Genomic DNA, 21,024 nt, shown 5'->3' with positions numbered 1-21,024 from the left:
GATCCTTCCCCAGCTTGAGAACGCAGTGGAATTCAATCCTCCACCCTGTCAGTACACCCACTCTGGAGCAAGTCATCTCTATGGCATCCATTTACTCTAAAGCGAGCAACACTGAATATGCCTTTTTCTTCTACAGCAAGTACCTCAAGTCCTTCATACACCACGTCCCTGGATATCAGGATCAAAAGTAGTCGTCATTCCTGACAGTCAAAAATTACTGGACTTGCTTTACCTAGGCAGAGAGGCCTGAGGCGGGTTTGGAGACACACATCAAAGAAGATGGAAACTATAAAGAGAAGGTGGGAGAGTCGGAATGCTCCCAGCACATGGGCAGCACATGGCCACCCTGCAAGCTCTGGGGAAAGAGAGCAAAAGCCGCACCCGTTAGAACAGAAACAGTTCCATGCCTTTGAGGAGATGATCCAGAACCAGGAGCTGGAAAAAGAGAGACTAAAAATTGTGCAAGAGTTTAGCAAGGTGGGGCCAGACCCAGACGCTGCTGGGGCCTGACTCAGAAAAGCCTCTGATGAGTATTCACAACCCCTGTGTTATCTACAGGCTTCAGACTGTAACACAGCTAGAAGGCTAGCTAAGTCAGCAGTGGTAGACAGGCCTTTGAGACCTCGAGTGCTGAGCAACAGACGTGGATCCCATTCTATGCATGGTACCTTGGTCTACACCAAGTTTCCCCAGTTCACTGATACTAATACTACCCGTGATATAGAAACAGGGTACTCTGTGGGAAGCTGATGAAAGAAGATGTCACCATTATACACATTATCCCAGATGAACTGCTGGGTCTGATTACTGCAACACTGAGAATGAAGAAGACATTTTCTTCCTACAGGATATACCAGGTATGCTCATACCTGGGTGGATTTACACTCCCTCACACAGCCAGCCTTCCTCTCCAGTGTGTAGACGTTCATTCACTGCTCTTAGCAGGCGACGTTGACAGTCAACAGCTGCTGTCTGGCCCCCTGCCCCACGGTTCAAGGAAACAAAGCCATCTAAACTGACAGACTCCAGGAGATTTCTGTTCTTATAAAGGCTTTCATACAACAACAGCACTGTGGTCATGTAACTGTTAAGGACTAGGCTGTGATTGCCACAGACGAGTCTCATCCTCCTAAGAGCTACAAACCCAAGTCAATTTACTACTGCACTTGAATTTAAGTTTTCCAAAGAGATCTGGAGACAACAAATAGGGCCAATGGCAGAGAAAGACTGATTTGGGGGGGGGTTGTTCTTTTAAAAACAAAACATTGGGTATATTTTTTTTTTTTTCGAGACAGGGTTTCTCTGTGTAGTCCTGGCTGTCCTGGAACTCACTTTGTAGACCAGGCTGGCCTCGAACTCAGAAATCTGCCTGCCTCTACCTCCCAAGTGCTGGGATTAAAGGCGTGCGCCACCACTGCCCGGCTGGGTATATTTTTAATACAAATTTGAAAGAGGAAACCCATCACACTAAGCAACTAATTCAAAAATTAGGTGAAAACAGAGAGCATATTTCTGCCCTTCTAGACTCAAGTATTACCCACCCTCCTCATCTCTACCCATCAACCTGACCACTGCCGACCTCTGCGCTCAAGAACAGCAGCTGCAGAGAGACCTGAGAGCCATTTAGAAATGTCTGAGTTCTCCCTCAGCTTGTGGCAGTTATTGGGGCAACTACTGGAGTCAAGTTGGGCTGAGTGGTTGGCTGCCCGGTTTTGTCAGCTCCCCATTCCCGTGTTTAGGGTGTCAGTTGTTGTTGAATGGAGGTCTTTTCCCACAACAAAAGCAGCCTTGAATTTCCTTGTTCCTCTCTCTAGACCCTGTTGCCACTGTTACTGCCTCCTCTGCTTTAACAAGGCAGTCACTGTTCACTGGGATTTCTGCTTATACATTAAGATCCCAACTTTAACCACTAGCAACTTTATATTAAACCCAGGCCCCTCTGGTAGGATAGCGAGTCTTTAGTCTTCTGGGTTTTCAGCCTTTTGATCGAAATCCAGATTCCAATTAGGATCTCCCAGCTTCAGCAAGTCATGTGATCTCACATGCCCCCTTCTGGTGAGGAGAAGCAATACCTCAGCTCCTAGGGCGGATCTAATTGGAAATGTGCCTAACACCTAACAGTGACAACGGTTTAGGGAGAAGCTAGGGATTGGAGGCACATCTGTGAACTGAATGAAAAAAAGAAATAAAAGGAGAACATGACTGCTCCTAAGGGGCTGAAGTTTTTATTATAGATATAAGGGAGAAAACAGGTAGAGATGGAGACATCTGGGAGAGTCCAGAGTGGACGCGGACAGACTGAGCCACGCCATGTGACCAGAGGGGGAAGGACTGCGAGCGAGAGAGGAGCTGCAGACCAACCAAGATGGGCAGCCAGGATCAAGAGACAGCTGTAACCAAAACTGGTGACTTATACAGGGGGCCAGAGGAGCTGGGAGGCAGGGAGCCCAGACCAGTACTTGGGCTGGAGAATTCAGGGAAGGAGATAGGGTATGCCAGCCAGGAGGACCTCAAACAGGTAGGTACTGAGGAATGCTGGGAGAACCTGGCCACCAGTGTCTGCTTTGATATGTTAATAGGCATCTGAGTTAGCCTAGTGAGTTTGGTTTGAAACCGAACTCAAAGGAAGTGCACAGAGGCAGGGAAAGCTCCTGAACAACTAAATGCTCAAGACAACCATCCCAGAGAGACCACCAGCCATCTTTGAATGCTTTGCCGCTCACACTGGGAGTTCAGTAAACAGGAGATGTTTGCTAAGTGACCAGACAAATGAAGGAAGAACATGTGCACCTGCCAATGGGTCGCTTACACACAGAAACCCTCCCTAGCACACAGAAAGCCTGCTCCACATAGCAGCAGATTCTAACTGTCCTAAGCCACAGGCATCTCCTATTTGAGCCCAGAAGTTGGTAATCTTATTCAAAAGCAAGATATGTGCCCCACCCATAACTCTGTGACAGCTGAAGAACATGTGAGACCAGGCCTCATGATAAACTGAAATGTAATGACAGTCACTGAACACCAGACATATGCAGCGAAGAAAACAACTCTTAGTCAGGAAGAGCCATTAGGGAAGTAGTCCTCAAAGACTTTTGATTCTGAGCTTCCCAAAGGAAGATAGAAGGAAAGAAAACAGGAAAGTCATCACTGGTCTGGAGCATCCTGGATTCCTGGTCCTGAAGCCTCAGTTAGAGATTCTGAAGCAAAGGGACATGGGTAATCACCCAGCCTATAATCCCACTATCCAGTAGTGTGCCCCCAGGACAGGGGTGATAGAGAGGACAGCTGTACACTGTCCCAGGTTCCGCACAGCAGTGTATTCTGGAATCTTGTGCTGCAGTCCCCACTTCAATCTCACTCTAACTATAAACTCAATCCTGTCTTTTCAGGACACAGCATAAGTAAAATAAGACTACATAACATGTTTACCCATGCTGCCATCTTCCTATAGTATCTGTGAGCCAGCCCTAGGGGTGGGAGGTGAACACACTGAGCAATCAAATGAGCCAGAGAGTCCAAGGAGAAGGTGGCCTTGAACTCCCAGATTCCCACACCCTCGCTGACAGAATCAGCTTGGCTCATGGAACTAGGTGGGACCATTTGCTTGCCCACCACAACTGAGGAGACAGAGCTGAAGGGGGGTTAATCTTCCTCAGTGTTTCTTTCCTCTCCATCCAGCCACATGATACAACATCAGTGTCTCGGAAGCCAGTTTCTTGGTTACCAGAATCCAGCAGCCTCCACCTCAGGATTGGCACACCTTCAGCTCTTACATGACTGGATTCATCTATGCCTCCTCCACGGATGTGTGCAGACACTCAGGTACATCCTGGGGTGGCTTTCTCCTGCTGTCCGCAGCACTTGCAACACTCCCGGCTCCCTTCCACTGCAAACAATATGATACAACTACGAACTGAGAGCCACAGTAACTCAGTCCACATCTACAGCTGAACAGTGAGTACTAGACATATAACAGGTACAAATTACCATAAACTTGTTGTTTAGAACAAGAATTGTGATAATGGGTGCTTAGAATACCAGCATTAGGGGGGTGACAGGAGGGGGATTGTGAGTTTGAGATCAACAAGACCCTATGGCAAAACAAGAGACCAACTATGATGGTGCATAATCTCAGAAGCTGGGAGGTAGAAGCAGGGGAATCAGAAGTTCAAGGTCACCCTTGGCCACATAGCAGTCAAGGCCAGCCTAGGCTATATGAGACTATAACAAAAACAAAAAATGAACATTGTGTGGTTGCACAACATTACATTATATATAAAGCCACTCGACTGCCCAGGTGGGAATGGTAAAAAAAAATGGCCATGGCAGCCCAGCCCTCTAATCCAAGCCTTTGGAAAGCAGAGGCAAGGACTGAGGCCTTGTGGGATACATGGTGAGACCTCACTTCCAAAACATAAAAAATAGTAATAAGGGTTACACAGGAAGTCTTGTTATGAAAATAGCAATCGAAATGCATTTTGACACTTTGGTTGTGAGCCTAACTAACAGCTGAAGCATCTCTCCAACTGTACCAACAGTAAACAGAAGATCTTTGGGGACATTTAAAGCAACAGCAAGCAAAAAGACCTAGGGCTAAGTCTAAGGAAGTGGCCATGGGGCTTCCTCCCCACTGCTGCATGCTTCACAGCATCAACTGTGGAGAGGTGTGGAGTCCAGCAATGACAGGCGAGTTTTCAAATGTGGTATATACGCACAGTGACATGCTACTCAAGTCACACAGAAAGGAAGATAGAACCGAAGATCACGCTAAGCAAAATAAGCCAGACTTGAACAAATACTACGTTTCCTCATGTGTGGAATCTAACTGTATAAATGTGTGTTTGGGACATCAGAGCAGAGAGAGAGATCACTTGGGAAAAGGGAGAAGACAAACAGAATGGGGAGAAGGGTAGGAGAGAACACGGGGACAAGAACAAACGAGAGTGACATTTATATATGAAAGGCCATAATGAAAACTCACTACTTTGCATGTTAACTGAAAACCCTGAAGGCAAGCAAGACTTCAAACCTGCAAAGTACACAAAATACTGTTCCGTGCTGCAGCACCAGGGGCAGAACAGGCTGGTTCTCCCTTGACTCCTGGGTGCAGTTCACTTCGTTATTTTTCTTTTTTCATCATCTTTAGCAGTATTTTTGTTTGCATGCTGGGAAAATCTGCCCCACACTTTCTAGTTTCCATTTCTGTTTCTTTTCTGAAGAATCAATCCTTTTCTTTTGTTTTCAATTGTTCCTCTCTTCCGTGCCGTCATTCTTCAAAAACAGAAAATCATGATTTTAATGCAAGACATTTAAAAAGCATCACTCTCTAAGTAAGATATCTACAACAGACAAAATCCTATAGAGAAAACAGGGTTGGGAGAGGAAAACAAGAAACCTGTTGTTTAAAAGGGTAGGGACTTCCTGTTTGAGAAAAAACAGGAGGATCCCAGAGCTCTCCGACCAGCCAATCAGTGAGTGCTGGGTTTGGTGTCAAATCTTGTCTCAAAAGGTGGATGAACTGAGAACCAGGCACATACTTTTAATCCCAGCCCTGGGGAGGCAGAGGCAAGTGGGTCTCTGTGAGTTCAAGGCCAGCCATGGTGAGCTCCAGGACTACATGGAGAAACATTGTCTTGCGGGGGGTGGGGGGTGGAGGGGTGTTGTGACTGGACAGATGAAAGGGCTCATCCACAAAAAGCACTTTACAGTGCAAACCTGGAATCTGTGTCAAGGTGAAAGGTAAGAGCTGACTTCACAAAGTTGTTTTCTGACCTCCACTCATGCTGTGGGACAACCATGCTAAAATATACATACATACATACATACATACACACACACACATATACAGACCATACAGTACCGTAACAGTAAATAAGTTTTTTAAATGGAAAGAGCTAGAGAAAAACACCTTTATACATGTGGGTGCACACTCACCCAGTGACAATCTTATTATTTAAATGAATAGGGGGAAAAGGCTGGAGGAGAAGGAAGAAGAGGAGGAGGAACAGGAGACCAAGATACCTCCTGAGAACACAGAAAGTTTAGGCTGGTCATTCTTCCAGAAGACCTGGGTTCAATTCCCAGCCCTGAATGATAGCACACAGCGATCTAATGCCAGCCTGGGGAGTCCAGTGCCCTCTTTAGGCCTCATGGGCACTGTACACACATAGTGCCCAGACATACACACAGGCAAAACACCCAGACATGTAAAATAAAAAGGTAAAAAAAAAAAGAAACATAATTTTTTTTCAAGAAAAAAAAAGTGACATACACAGATGCACATAGCCCTGCCCTGAGATTCCAGAGCTCAGTGCCTGTCTGCTGGCCTCCAGCCACAGCCGCATCCCAGAGGGCCCTCTCACTGGAGACCTGCCCTCAAGTCCTTGCAGGACACCTTCCCTCTCACCGCAGTGCTCCATGCTCACCACCATCCCTCCCCACATTACAGCAGAGGCCATCTCTTATCCACTCCTCACTGGAAGTCCAGTGCTGCACTAGACACACTAGAACATTCCCTCCTCTGTAACCACTGGGTCACTCTATCGACAGGACTCACGGACAAGTGACGGAGGCTTACAAATGAGGCAACCTGCCCCAATTTAAACTGTAAGGTGAGCCAGCCCTTTGCTTATTGCTAACTCATAAGCACCGTCTACCGTAACCTTAGGTTACTTTGTTCCAGCAGTCTGCAGGCTCGTGTGGGTGCTGAGTGCCCAGTTGATAGGTGCTGTACGAGATCAAAAAAGTTAGGCCTATGACGCTGTTCTCAGGGAAGACACAAACTCATTGCCAATACTTATCTTCTCCATCACAACTTGCTGTGCCAGATAACACCCGAAGGCCTCCCAGAGTCTCTCCCACACTCAGCAAGTGCATATGCGAGCACCAGAGAGATAAGTACCGTGTGCAAGCCAGTGGCATTCAAAAGCCTGCACTACCGGAGTACCTACTCCCCCTCCAGGCTCTATGGCAGTGTCTCTAGCCACCTAAGAGATCTTAGATTGTGGTTAGACTCCTAAGACTATAAATTGCTAGAAAGAATTGGGTTACTTCTACATTTTTTTTTTTTTTTTTTTTTTTTTTGGTTTTTCGAGACAGGGTTTCTCTGTGTGTAGCCCTGGCTGTCCTGGAACTCATTCCGTAGACCAGGCTGGGCTCGAACTCAGAAATCCACCTGCCTCTGCCTCCCAAGTGCTGGGATTAAAGGCATGCGCCACCACCACCTGGCTACTTCTACATCTCAATCGTTAGGTTCCATCAAAAGGAACTACAGTAAAATAACCTAACATACTTAAACCATTATAACAAGGTATTATCATTATATTATTATTATATTATTCATTTCATTCCTTTGGGAGGGATAGTAGGGCACAAATGTGGATGTCAAAAGACAACTTTGAAGGCGGTTTCTCAACATTGGGTGTTAGGGATCAAACCCAGGTCTGAGGACTTTCAAAAGCACCAACACCCACTGAGCCATCTCGCAGGTCCCATATAATAAATAGCCTATTGCCTACTTAAATGCCACCACTTGCTTAGTACTACGAATAGCACCATGCTGGTCACATAGACAAAAAAAAAAAAAAAAACAACTCATTAAACTAAAATGAAAATTCACAAAGTCGCCGGGCAGTGGTGGCGCATGCCTTTAATCCCAGCACTTGGGAGGCAGAGACAGGCGGATTTCTGAGTTCGAGGCCAGCCTGGTCTACAGAGTGAGTTCCAGGACAGCCAGGGCTACACAGAGAAACCCTGTCTCGAAAAACCAAGAAAAAGAAAAAATCGAAAATTCGCAAAGTCAGTAATACAACAGGTAGATCTGATAGCACTCACCAGGCACTATGTATAACTGTGGTACTATCCTGCCGGGCAGAGTCAGGACCGCTCTTCCAACAAGACAACAGATCAAGCCATCACTGGTTCAGTAATTAGGATGTCATGGTTTTCGCCACCCAGACTCGGAACTCCACAGGCATCTCTTAGGAGCAGCAGGTTGAGAAGTAAAGGTTCCTTCCCATTCATCTTTAATAAAGGGGGAAAGGGGAATTTTTTTTTCGTGAGCTAAAAACATTTTGTGCTCCAGTACTAACCAAAAAAAAAAAAAAAAAAAAAAAGGCTGATTAGTATGGTGGGAGAAAAGTATTTTAACATACGTACCCCACTTACAAGTCTTTGGCTCTTACAAATCTGCTCACGGCATTTTAGAAAGCAACTCATGCGGTAGGCCTGCCAGGCTGCAGGGAGGACAAAGTTGTGTCCAATTTGTGCACCTGGGCTGAAACTGTTCCCTCCTGGGCCCACACTGCCTCGACCTCTCTTCCCCACGCCACTCAGGTGCCCACGCTTAGGACCACGGACATCCGCGGCATAATCACCTTTGCCATTTCACATCTGACTGCCTGTCTCCAGTTATTTACACTGTGGGCCTGGGTGAACAGGGCGGGCCACCAGGCAGGCCCGGACTTGGGAGTCCTGAGGATGGAGAAGAATCTGGAAAAATCTGCAAGACGCAGGCGGAGGGGTGGGGTGGGGGTGGGGAGAGACGACCTAGGGGAAGACTGTGCTCTTCGAAATCCCAGAGGTCCTGGTGTAGGAGAGGAGGGCACCCCTGAGAGCCATCAGCCAGAAAAGCAAATCTTAACAAAACCAAAACAAACAAACAAAAAAAAACAAACCCCTCCGGTACCCTCAGCCCAAGAGCCCCAACCCGTTTAACCGCTTCTCTAGAAAGTTCTCCGCTCCCGCCCCTTTGCAGCCCGCTCGTGCCGCTCCTCCCTGCCCCGCCCCCGAGGCGGATAGGACCAATCGCGAGCCGAGCCGCACCGGGCCCGCCCCTCGGCGTCGCCCCACTCGGTCGCCGCCGGCGAGCGCGCGGATAGCAGTCGGGTGCGCGAGCCTGGAGCGAGGTTCGAGGTGGGCAGCGCCGCCTTCCGCCGCACGCCACCCCGCCGCTCACCCGGGTCGGCGGCCAGAGTGCCGGGCTCGCGCTCGCCCCACTCCCGCAGCCAACGGTGCGCCCAGCGGCCATGACCGCCGAGGAGATGAAGGCGGCGGAGAATGGGGCGCAGTCGGCGCCCCTGCCTCTCGAAGGAGTGGACATCAGCCCCAAGCAGGACGAGGGCGTGCTCAAGGTGAGGGGGCCGCGGAGCCCTCGGCTGTAGGTTCACGAGCCTCGGGGTTACCGCGGCCGGAGGCTGGGGGAATTTGTCTTCCCTGCGCGGGCTGCAGCCCTGAAGACAGCACGGCGGCTGCACGCTCCGGAGGGTGCGGCCCCGGTCCGGGAAGGAGCCCCCACTGCAACGCCAACTCGATCCGGCTGCACTGTGCGGCTGAGAGGGGCGGAGCGGAGCGGAGCGCGAGAGCCGCAGCCGGGGGCCCGGGCGGGGCGCACGAGGCCGGGGCACACCGAGGGACTCGGGCCTCGTCTCCCGGGAACCCCTCGGCTGCAGCGTGCGCCGGCCACCTGGACGAAGGTGCGCCAAGGCTTGCCTACTTGAAAGTTAAACATTAGCTAGGGCCTGAAACGGCTCCCGGGAGCAGGTTCCTGGCCCAAAGCCCTTTGTGCCTTTCCGCGCTCCTTTTGCAATCACGGAGATCCAGCGAGGTCACGGGCTCGGCCATGCTGTGCCCCCTTTCTCGGCCCGGGGAGAGCGAGAGCGATGCATGCCGGGACCTGTAGTTCCTCGACTGCCCCTCCTGAGTCTTTCTGAGTTGGGGGTACTAGGTGCTGGCCGTGGGGGGAGGTGCATTGCCTTGGAGCCAGCGGCTCACTAATCGCCTGACTGCAAATAGCCAGAGGAGCCAGGGGGAGGGCGCCCTGACCCGGGTCGGGACAATGGGCGCCGTTTTAGAGCAGGTTCTACCAGCAGTCCAGCACGGTGAAATCCTAACCCGCATTGCATGTCTCCCTGCATCCATTGTTTCTCCTCCGTGCGTCCCATTGCTCAGCTCTTAGTGTTTGTGGCCTGTGCAAAGCAGAGACCTTAAGGAGCCTTGTTGGTCCAGAAATGCTCCTGGCTTTTTTTTTACCTCAGTGAACATGTGGCCCTTCTTTCTCCTTTGCGCTAGGTTCTGATTCGCAGAGGGAGTCAGTTCCTTTTTTAGCCTCCATTCCTTCGAGGACCCTGTACATTCTTATCGAGGAAGCCTTTCCTTAGAGCATGGTTCCATATCCATCTATTGGTCACCATATATGAAAAAGTTAAACAGAAGTAGATGCCTGCCTATACTCGCATGGGAGATAAAGGACTGACTCCATAGCTTGCCAGTCAGGTAGTTTCCCTTCCCACGTCTAATTTCCAGTGCCTGATACAGAGCCTTTGTGTGCATCTGTAATCTGGCCCTTCCTTTTCCCAGTTTTGACCAGATCTGTTCTTTTCATTACTCCTGTTCCAATCTACTCAAACCAGAACCTGCTCTGGTGACCCACTAGTTTCTATCAGTTTTTTAATTTTTTTTTTTCTTTTAGCCCCTCTGGAGGATAGGGATTGTCTTCAGTGTCTGACCGATAAGTTCTGGATAGTTTAACAACTTGTCCAGAAACCATAGACAAAACTTGAACCCAAATTATATTATCTGCAGTTCTTCAAAGCAGGACTAGAAGGGAGCTGGGAAGGTTAGTTGAACCTAAGCTTAAGTCACTAGTATCCAAATCATTTGAGGATTGAGCTCTCAGACCTGCTGAAAAGAACCAGGGGGCAGTGGCTGCAGCAGAGTCCATCCAGTGTGTGCCTTCGGTCGCTCATGGGCAGTTGGGGCCCTTCTGCCCACATCCCTGGTTACTCACCTCCTCCTTCCCCCCACCCCCAGGTCATCAAGAGAGAGGGTACAGGCACAGAGACACCCATGATTGGGGACCGAGTCTTTGTCCACTACACTGGCTGGCTGCTAGATGGCACAAAGTTTGACTCCAGTCTGGACGGCAAGGACAAATTCTCCTTTGACCTGGGAAAAGGTAGGCTTGGTTAGCGGGCTGGCAGGATAGGCTCTTAAATTGATAGCAGCTGTCACAAACAAAAATGACATTCCCAGCCAAGCTTGAGCTGGGCACAGCACTGCTTACCTATGTTCCCAGCTACCAGAGAGGCTGAGGCAAGCAAGTGAGTCAATCGAACCAGTAGTTCAAGTCAGCCGTGGCAAAATAGCATAAACTAGCCATCAAAAATGAAAAGAGCACCAAAACGAAGCTTAAGAAGGAATGGCTAAGAACCCATCAGTTATCGATCTTGTGTTTTCTTCTACTGTTACGGGACTGGCCGATTTCCTCCTTTCCCATCTCATCGATCCAGCACTTCCCTCACTCTGGGATGGGTAGTCTTGCTTCTTGAACAGTGTTGCAGAGTTGAGCAATCGTTTAATGTCCTACAAACGACAACAATGCTGCTTCTTGTCTCCTGGTCCTATTTCTAGAGATGTTCAGATTCTGCCTGGGTGTAGTGCAGCGCCTGTCTTTGGGGACAGTGAGCCTGGAGTCAGGACCCTACTAAGTGGGTCTGTTTTCCTCTACCTACAGGGGAGGTCATCAAGGCATGGGATATTGGTGTGGCAACCATGAAAGTGGGGGAAGTATGCCGCATCACTTGCAAGCCAGAATACGCCTATGGTTCAGCAGGCAGCCCTCCAAAGATCCCCCCCAACGCCACACTTGTATTTGAGGTGAGTGCTGGCCACAGATCTCCTGGGCAGAGAGCCAGGCTTTATCTCACCCCATTGCCTGGCTGCCCTCCAGCCCTTCCTGCCTCCTGAAGACAATGTAGCCAAGCCCGAGGGCCTAGCTTTAGTAGGAGGAGAGGTGGAAAGGTTAGCTGGCTCTGCTGCCACCAGAGTAACCAGTAATAGAGACTTTGGGTTAGAAGAGGGATGCCAACAGCCCTTCTAGAATAGGGGTGACTGGTACTTTCTCAACTGAAAGGGTCTGGGGTTAGGAAGCATTTGAGTAATAAAAGGCACTGTAGCATATTGGCACCATGGAGCTCAGGAGCTAGTGACACCTTCCTATCAGTTGTTGAAGCAGGACTTCCACTGAGGGAAAGAACTCAGGCTGTTGACTCTGAAAGCAGAAAACCAATCAGTAGGCATGGGAGAATATTCACAAGACCATTGAGATGTCGGGCCACTTCTGATGCCTGCCAGATGAAACAGTCGCGCATCCTTGTTAAGCAGAGCAGGATGATAGAAAGCTCGTCTTTCTGAAGCCAAGTAAAATCTATGTGTCCTGGCCATTACCAGTGACTCTTCTGAGTGGAAAAGAGACAGTTTTACTGTTAAGTTGGTGCAGAAAGGAGTTGGTCACCTCATGTCTCATCATGTAGGTGGAGCTGTTTGAGTTCAAAGGAGAAGACCTTACAGAAGATGAAGATGGCGGGATCGTCCGCAGAATACGGAAGCGGGGTGAAGGCTATGCCAGGCCCAATGATGGGGCTATGGTAGAAGGTAAGAAATGTAGTCCTGCCTCAGAGACTTAACAGCCTCGGGTAGTGTGGACCAAGTGATTTCCTTTCTGTAAGCCTTTTGTCTCGTTCTTAAAGTGAGGAATTAGACCACACAGCCTTAGCACTCCTCCAAGTCTGAAACACGATGGTTATCTTGGGTCTAAACCATGATGTGGGGAGGCTGGCCACTTCCTCAGTGCTCTGCCCTCTTACCCGGGCACTCCCTCTTTCATGCCAGTGGCACTGGAAGGCTACTATCAGGACCGGCTCTTTGACCAGCGGGAGCTCTGCTTTGAAGTCGGGGAAGGAGAAAGTTTGGATCTGCCCTCTGGGCTGGAGGAGGCCATTCAGCGCATGGAGAAAGGAGAACATTCCATTGTGTACCTCAGACCTAGGTGAGACACGGGCACTTTGCAGGACAGAGGGACACAACTGAAAATGAAAGGTGAGCTGTGGGGTAGACATTTACAAGTGCCACGTCCCTGCTGCTACTCTAAGGATGCTGAAAGCATCCTGAATCTTTGGTTGGATCTGAAAGTGGCCCAGAGTTGTCCACATTTCCTTGCATTCATGCCTCATTCAGATCCCTTACCTGCCAACATCCAGATTTTCATATGCCATTAATTTATTCGATTAACATTTGTTGAAACACCACCTCCGGCCGAGCGGTAGTGGCGCACACCTTTAATCCCAGCACTTGGGAGGCAGAGGCAGGTGTATCTCTGAGTTCGAGAGTTCGAGGCTAGCCTGGTCTACAGAGTGAGTTCCAGGACAGCCAGGGCTACACACAGAGAAACCCTGTCTCGAAAAAACCAAAAAGAAAAAAAAAAGGAACACCACCTCCTGTGTGCCACACATGCTATAAAGTCTCTAGGGCTTCAACATGATTCTTGTTTCATTGTCTCTTTGAGTTTGTCATCTCAACAGTGTATAGTTAACGGTTAGGAGCAAGAAGTAGTGAGTGCTGAGGGACCACCTAAAGGTGTAATGAAAAGATTAGGGAAATGTTTGCCCAACAGGAAGTACTTGAACCAGGTCTCAAGATGGGAAGGTACTTTCCAGGAAACAAACAGGAAGCTTTTCAGTCCAGAGCAGATGAAGGGCTGTGAGGTAACCCAGACATTCTTCACCCCTCCAGCTATGCTTTTGGCAGTGTTGGGAAGGAGAGGTTCCAGATCCCACCACATGCTGAGCTGAGGTATGAAGTACATCTGAAGAGTTTTGAGAAGGTGAGTCTGCCCAAGGGGACTCCCTTCCCTGGAGTCTGGTCTGTGGGTGATTCTGGGAAAGGTGACCACTGTGTCTGTCCTTTGGGGTACCACAGGCCAAGGAGTCTTGGGAGATGAGCTCTGAGGAGAAGCTGGAACAGAGCAACATAGTGAAAGAGAGGGGCACCGTGTACTTCAAGGTGAGCCAAGGACAAGACACCCCAGGGAGAGCTGTCCAGATGATATCTGCCACACCATGGACATCCCCTGAGATTGTCACCTAGTGAATCTTAGTCTGCTCTGGGATGGGAAGGAGTGGGAGGCTGTGTCCAGGAGCCGCTCGTGCCTACCAGGTAAGACAGCCTGGGCTGCTGAACCTGCACTGGTGCCTGAGCCTCCCTCCCATTCTAGGAAGGCAAGTACAAGCAAGCTTTACTGCAGTACAAGAAGATTGTGTCTTGGCTAGAATACGAGTCTAGCTTTTCCGGTGAGGAGATGCAAAAGGTCCATGCACTCCGACTGGCCTCACACCTCAATCTGGCCATGTGTCATCTGAAACTGCAGGCCTTCTCAGCTGCCATTGATAGCTGTAACAAGGTGAGATCCCTTCAGAGGGCGTGGTAACAGCATTTACAGACAGTTGTGGGATAAAGTTAGTAGGATATATCATTGGGAATCCTGAGTTCCAGGCCTAGAGTTTGGAAGTAGCAAGTGAATGGTGGAAAGTATAGGTGTAGACATTGAGCAAGCCCTGATTGGGGGAATCTAAAGGGGTGGGGTTTTGGTTTTGTCCTTTTCTGTATCTGAGAAAGTGAGATCATGTTCTTTCTGTATCTGAAGACCTGCTGAATTTCCTTTTTTCCTCTCGGATTACATGAATTTCTTCCTGGGCCATGACCCTTCGCATTTAATGTCTCTGTCTACTTTTTTTCTGACTTGGCACCAGCCATTTCCACTGAGCCTTATCCTCCTGCGGGCTCCCTTGGGAATCTGGCTGATGCTGCAGAGCTGATATTCCCCACTGCCTCCTTTCTGTGCTCTTAGGCCTTGGAGCTGGACAGCAACAATGAGAAGGGCCTGTTTCGCCGGGGAGAAGCACACCTGGCCGTGAATGATTTTGACCTGGCACGAGCTGACTTCCAAAAGGTCCTTCAGCTCTATCCCAGCAACAAAGCCGCCAAGACCCAGCTGGCTGTGTGCCAGCAGCGGACCCGAAGGCAGCTTGCCCGGGAAAAGAAGCTCTATGCCAACATGTTTGAGAGGCTAGCTGAGGAGGAGCACAAGGTTAGGGTTGGGGTGTGTGTCTTACCTACTTTTCCATTGCTTTGAAGAGACATTATGACCAAGACAGTTCACAGGAGAGTTGATAGAGGGATCACTCACCCTAGAGGGTGAGACCCTAGAGTCTGAGACCATAATCATAGCAGGGAGTGTAAGCACAAGGCAGGGTGAACACAGGCTTTTGACACCTGAACAAACACACCTCTTCCAACAAGGCCATACCTCCTAATCCTTCCCCAAAGAGTCCCACCAACCAGGAACCAGCATTCAAATATATGAGCCTCTGGGGCATTCTCATTCAATCCACTGCATGGTGGAAGTGTTGCCATGGACAGAGGAAGGGTTTTCTTACCTCTCCAGCACATCAGGTGTGGCCACTGCTTGTGCTTGCTCTTGGTAGCTGCATAAGCTGAAGGCTACTCTCTTCCCAGTAAAGGAGTAAGTTCTCAGTATTGACCCCACCAGTGGAGCTGATACCATGAGAAGGGCTCTGATACACCAGGGCAGTGCGGTATTTTCGAGACAACTGGCCCAAAATTCACAAAGTAGACCAGGCTGCCCTGGAACTCATGGATATCTGCCTGGCTGTCTCACACCCATACTCAGAACCAAAAGGTTATACTTAGCTTGCAGAGGCACAGGATCCTGCCAGTTCCATCTCACCCCATTGTGCATTTTTTCTGTACATTGGTTAATGTATAGAGGTTTATTTTACATTACTACTTAAGAGAGCTTTCAAATTGTTCCTATTATGCATTGCTTTGTGCACATACATAGTATATCTTATGTTAGCCTGTTGCTTTAGTGTTCTTAACACCATCCAAGAGAAATAGATTACAAAACATACTTTCTTGTAGCCACATTTAAAAGATAAAATTGAATAGTGATTCAATATGTTCTATATACTTTTTAAAATCATTTTGGTTAGCATATAAAGAAATGAGTTTAAAGGTACAGAAAACTTATAAACTGTGTGCTATATCTCCTTGCTGGGCAGGGGCTATGTTAATCTATCCTTAGATTTTAGTGCCACTGAAGCAAACATGGGGTTAAGAGTACTTTTGTTCAGTGGCTCTAGGATACAGTACAGTGGTAGTAGAGTGCTTGCCCAGCACGCTCAAGACCCTGAGTTTAATCCCAAAAGCACAAAGAGAAAATAGTTTAGAACATCTGAAATCTGTGACATTCAACACTAGGGTGTTGAATGGCCTTGTCAGTTCAGAATGTGCATGTGTGCAGGGGTGCTTTGAACAGTTCTAGGATTGCTGTGCCTGTGCAGGTTCCTCTGTCTTAGGAATTCAGCCTCTTCCTCTTGCTCATCTTCCAGGCCAAGGCAGAAGTAGCTGCAGGAGACCATCCCACTGATGCCGAGATGAAGGGTGAGCCGAACAACGTGGCCGGGAAGCAGTCTCGGGTGGAGACAGAAGCATAGCCTGTCCACCTCTCGGCCTGCCCACCTCTGCGGCTGCCTCCCTGCTCCCTTCCCTACTCCACCCTGTTAGTTTTGTAAAAACTGAAGAATTTTGAGTGAATTAGACCTTTATTTTTCTATCTGTTTGGATGATGGCTTTGGGGGAGAAGGGAGAAGAGCAGGCTGAGGGTGAAATGGGGGGTAGTTTTAGATGGTGTCAACCCCTCTATCCTTCGCCCATTACACAAGAGTGTATATCCTTCCACACATACATCAGAATGTTAATTTATTTTGCTCCCTCTGTTAGCTCCATTTTCAAGTGGTAGAAGGGGGTATGTGATAGGGATGGGGTCTGATAAGCCAGGGTGGAGAAGAAGACTCCTGGGCAGCCATTTTCCCATCTCTTCCCTCTGTGGTTGTTTTCCAAGCCTGCAGTCTCCGTGCAGGTGCTAAGGGCATGGGAAAACCACTGTTGTGTCCATTACCTCTCTAGCCTTGCTCTCCTGAGATGTTGTTATTCCTGATACTGTCCTCCAGTATCACAGTGATCACCTCTAGACAGCCCCTCCCAGTACCTCCCCTCCTCTCAGTTTCCTCATCCAGGTTGTCCCTGTCCCCATCCCCTCAGCCTCTTTAATGCACGCTGAAGGTCCAGGCACACCTCAAGTCCTGTGCTTGAGCAATAAAGTGGAAACAACAAAACCTGGGTGTCAGGCAGCCCTTTATGTTGAGCTCTTGGGTGGGGCATGGTGGGAATGTGGACAGGGCAGGATGGATAAGGTCCACTCAGGTCCAATCTAAGTGTAACATGATATGCAGACTCTGGCAAGGCAAGAACCGGCCCCTCTGCTTATACATCCTGAGCTTCATTGTAGACTGCAGTAGCCCAACAGAACAGCGCTGGGGTTGTTTTCCCCAAATAAGAAGAGGAAAATATAAACATCAGTGGTTCTGAAACTGGATTCTTGTACTACTACTGCCTCTCTGCTCTGGCAGACATCTGGCATTTTGTAGCTGCATGTGTATCTAAGCACCATATGCATTCCTGGTGCACGTGGAGATCAGAACAGGGCATCGAGTCCCCTGCGACTGGAGTTACAATTGTGAGTCACTAGTTGGGTGCCTAGAATCATACCTGGGTCCTTGGCCAAAGGTATAAAAACTCCAGCGTTAGGCTGGGCTTTGTGTCACACATCTTTAATACCAGCACTCTGAAATCAGGGTCAGGTGGACCTCTTGTCAAAGCCAGCTTGGTCTCCAAATAAGACTGGGGTAGTCTACATTCCTCTCTACCTCTTGACATTATAGAGAGTTTCTATGGAAAAGGTCTCTCAGTTCTTCAACATGGCTAGCACTGTGTCTGCCTGTTTGCCTATTGGGTATTAAGTCCAGGCTTGGGCTTGAGTTTTATGTCTGGTTCCTTTAGGTAGTTTCTAACTTTGATTCTTGCTTTTGCTCTCAGTGATAATACCAAGCCCTTGCTAAATTGCTAAGTGATTAGCAGTGTAAGCTTTGACCTGTACCAAGGATTCCCTGTGATACAATGTCGATCCAACCATCCTAAGAAAGTCATGGCCCATTTTACAGATGAGGAAACAACCAAAGCTTGAGAAACAGCCCAGTCACTAGACTATAGACTGCACAAGTGTGGGCCTGCTTCGGATCCCATATCAAAAGCTGGGTGCTGGGCCTGGAGAGACAGCGTTGTAGTTAGGAGCACTTGTTCTTACTGAAGCCCTACAGTTGGTTCCCAAGCCCTGGCCCAGGCAGCTCAAGTCGCAGGAGGATGTTGTAACATCTTGTGCACTCCACAGGCACTGCACACACTTGGTGCTCATATGAACACTCAGATATTCAGACACAGTTGTATTTTCTTTTAAAGACGTATTTTTATGCCAGGCATAGTGGCACATACTTTTAATCCAACACTCAGGCAAAGGCAAGGAGAGTCCCTGAGTTCAAGTCTAGCCTGGTCTTCATAGTGATTCCAGGGCTACATAATGAGAGTCTTTTAAAAGCAAAGTGCATGCATATGTGTTGAGTACCTGTGGATGGCAGAAGAGGATGTAAGTCCCAAGTTTATTGTGAGCCACCAGTGTGGGTACCCAGGAACTAAATCCAGGTCCTCTAAGAGCAAGTGCTCCTAGCCTCCAGCTCCAGGGGAACCAATGCCCTCTTCTGGTTTTCACTGCCACCTGGGTACCCATTGCCCCCACACAGACATTACACATAAGTAAATCTGGGCATGAACTATGAAGTACTGTGTCAGACTCCCAGTACCACATGAACCATACATGATGGGCCATATTTGTAATCCCAGCATTCTGGAGGTACAGGCAGAGGGATCAGGAGTTTAAGGTAATCCTCAGCTGCATAAGTTCAAGGCCAGCCTGAGCTTATGTAATACTATTTCAAAAAAGGAAAAGGTTTTAAATGTCAACCAAATTTCTACTTGAAGATAAGTTCTGTGAACCAACCTAAACTACTATGAGGTCATGAGATTCACAGCAAGTCTCAGGCTTAACTCTTCTTATCTATAATGCATGGATAAAAAGCATCCTAAAATCTTGTTCATCTCCTGAGTGCTCCTTTGGATTCTAAGAACTTAAGTTTGACTCCTCTTTATAGAGCCCTGGGGATGGAAAGGTCCTAGTTTATTGTAACATTAAAACTGTCTAGTGAAGATACTTGGATTAAGTAACTAGATCTTTATGGCTAGAAAGAATCCTGCCACATACTGAACGCTGCTGGGTCCCTGCTCACATTGTTCTATAGGTTCTTGTCCTTTCTTCAGCATTTATGGAAGGAACATGCTCAGATGAGAAAGTGCAGCAACAGTTGTTCTGGGCTAGTAATGTAGATTTCTAGGTAGTTCCTCTCTGGGAAAGCTATTATGTTGCCAAAATATTTCCAATCTCCAGTGTATGAGATGTTTCTCCCTCTACATACCTTCCTTCTCCACTGGCCCCCACATCACTGTTCACCTCTAACCTGCTCTTAAAACAGGCACTTTGGTCCCAGTGTGTCCACTGAATATCTGTCACAGTGTCCCACAAAGCCTGCAAGGCCTGGTGGACTTACCTTGCCTACTTCAGCGCATCTGTGACATCCTCCTTAGGGCATCTGCAGATGAGTTGTATGTCCCATTTCAACAGAAGAGAAAAAGAACAGCAACAACACTAAGAACTAGAGAAGATATTCTTACAAGTAAATCATTGCTAGAAAAAGGGATCCAGCCATATAGCTATGCAGGGAGCAGTCATGTTTTATTACCATGAACAATGTACTCCCAAGAATTCATGCACAGGCATGAGGATCTGGGTTCAGATCTCTAGCACCCTGGAGCAAGGGGACAGCATAGTTTACTCACTGGCCAGGCAGACCAGCTGAAATGGTGAGCTCTAGGTTCAGTGAGAAACCATGTGTCAACAAGATGGAGTAGCAGTTGTGGAAGACATATCAACCTCTGGTTTCACATGTGCCCTCATGGTCAAGCACACTCACATATACATGTGCACAGACAATACACATAATAGTTTATGCTCTGTTGAGTCTTTTTCCTTTTTAACTTTATTTGGCTCTCTTGACTAATAAAAGTTGTGATTGAAGTAACAGCCTTCATGATAAACGGTTGTATAGAACAAAACCAGATACTGCCGCTGAAAATTCCAGAACAAGAACCCCAAATGATGATTAAGGTGCTGGTCGGTGGTGGTGTTATGCCCAGAACTTGGGAGGCAGAGGCAGGCCGATCTTTGTGAGTTCAAGACCAGCCTGTTCCACAGCGCTAGTTGCAGGATTACTGGAGAAACTGTCTCAAAAGACAAACAAACAAACAAAAAAGGTATTGTGGAGTTCTGGGTCAGGATGTGATTTCAAAGAATTGGGTCAGAGCAGAGTGGACAGTGAGAGAAGCAGGCTGATCTCTCTACTCAGTCCTAAGAATTAAGATATTTATCTTACAGTTGTGTTCAGAAAGCTACAAAGAGAAAACAGCTAAGTACAATGAAACATAAATTACATATTATATTCAAGCACAAACACTTTAAAGTTGGTCTGTTTTCTCCTTAATAGGACAAGAGTAGACAGCAGGTGAGAGAGCATACAACCCCTCCATGAATAACAGTTTATAGCACCAGGTGTACCCATGTGACTTAGACCTAATGGATACAGCTCACCACCTAATAGGAACTGGTAACTGGGAATGGATCTGCAGTCCCCAGTACTGGTCCGGAACTCCTTCCTGATTGCCTTATTCCTTTCTACTTTGAGCTGTCAGAGCCACTAAGACCAAGTCCACCATTTTAACCTCCTCTAGGGTAGAAAGCCCCTTCGACAGAACGTGGGACATCTTCTGGTCCAACATCCCCGAAGATGAGAAACCAAGTGTATGTAGATCAGCTTGAGCTTGCACATTTAAAACTAAAAGATTCCCCCTTAGGAGAATCTCAGTGTATTTCAGGCTGGCCTCAGACTGCGTGTAATTGAGGATAATCCTGAACTGTTGATACTCCTGCCTCTGCCTCCCTAGTGCCAAGACTACAGGTATGAGTGCTTCACCTGGTTTATGCATTGCTAAGGATGGAACCCAGGACTTCACACATGCTAACCAAGCACTCGGCCCTCAGCTTGAATTTCTATTGAGTGTCTTTTGTTTTTATTGGCGTTTTGTTGGAGACAGGGTCTCATGTAA

The 21,024-nt window shown here is 48.1% G+C and overlaps 1 protein-coding gene and 1 long non-coding RNA gene across 3 annotated transcripts; one reads left to right on the top strand and one right to left on the bottom strand.

Annotated features, from left to right (window-relative positions):
• Window positions 1-2,209: 2,209 nt before the first annotated feature.
• LOC114610019 lies at window positions 2,210-8,451 on the bottom strand. Of its 2 annotated transcripts, XR_003709625.1 has the most exons (4): window positions 8,376-8,451; window positions 8,158-8,234; window positions 7,834-8,022; window positions 2,210-5,271 (listed from the first exon to the last, which is right to left on the bottom strand). It is a non-coding gene; the product is annotated as an uncharacterized LOC114610019 (long non-coding RNA). The 2 variants fall into 2 exon arrangements; XR_003709624.1 differs by having other exon boundaries at window positions 8,158-8,447.
• Window positions 8,452-8,886: 435 nt separating this feature from the next.
• Fkbp4 (FKBP prolyl isomerase 4) lies at window positions 8,887-17,033 on the top strand. Its single transcript, XM_028754433.1, has 10 exons — window positions 8,887-9,131; window positions 10,810-10,954; window positions 11,513-11,655; window positions 12,312-12,432; window positions 12,670-12,826; window positions 13,570-13,660; window positions 13,756-13,839; window positions 14,051-14,236; window positions 14,684-14,923; window positions 16,248-17,033. Exons 1-10 carry the CDS (start codon window positions 9,027-9,029, stop codon window positions 16,350-16,352), a joined length of 1,377 nt encoding a protein of 458 aa, XP_028610266.1. The 5' UTR covers window positions 8,887-9,026; the 3' UTR covers window positions 16,353-17,033.
• The last annotated feature ends 3,991 nt before the right edge of the window (window positions 17,034-21,024 follow it).

Source organism: Grammomys surdaster, unplaced genomic scaffold (genome assembly GCF_004785775.1).
Source record: "Grammomys surdaster isolate TR1022 unplaced genomic scaffold, NIH_TR_1.0 126013, whole genome shotgun sequence".
Classification (NCBI taxonomy): domain Eukaryota; kingdom Metazoa; phylum Chordata; class Mammalia; order Rodentia; family Muridae; genus Grammomys; species Grammomys surdaster.
This window is presented reverse-complemented; position numbering and strand designations above follow the sequence as displayed.

Bases quoted from the DNA above. Each gene is read 5' to 3' on its own strand.
- Fkbp4 (XM_028754433.1), top strand. From the start codon at position 9,027: ATGACCGCCGAGGAGATGAAGGCGGCGGAGAATGGGGCGCAGTCGGCG. The intron at 11,656-12,311 runs GTGAGTGCTGGC...CTCATCATGTAG, and splicing joins ACGCCACACTTGTATTTGAG to GTGGAGCTGTTTGAGTTCAA. The intron at 12,433-12,669 runs GTAAGAAATGTA...CTTTCATGCCAG, and splicing joins TGATGGGGCTATGGTAGAAG to TGGCACTGGAAGGCTACTAT.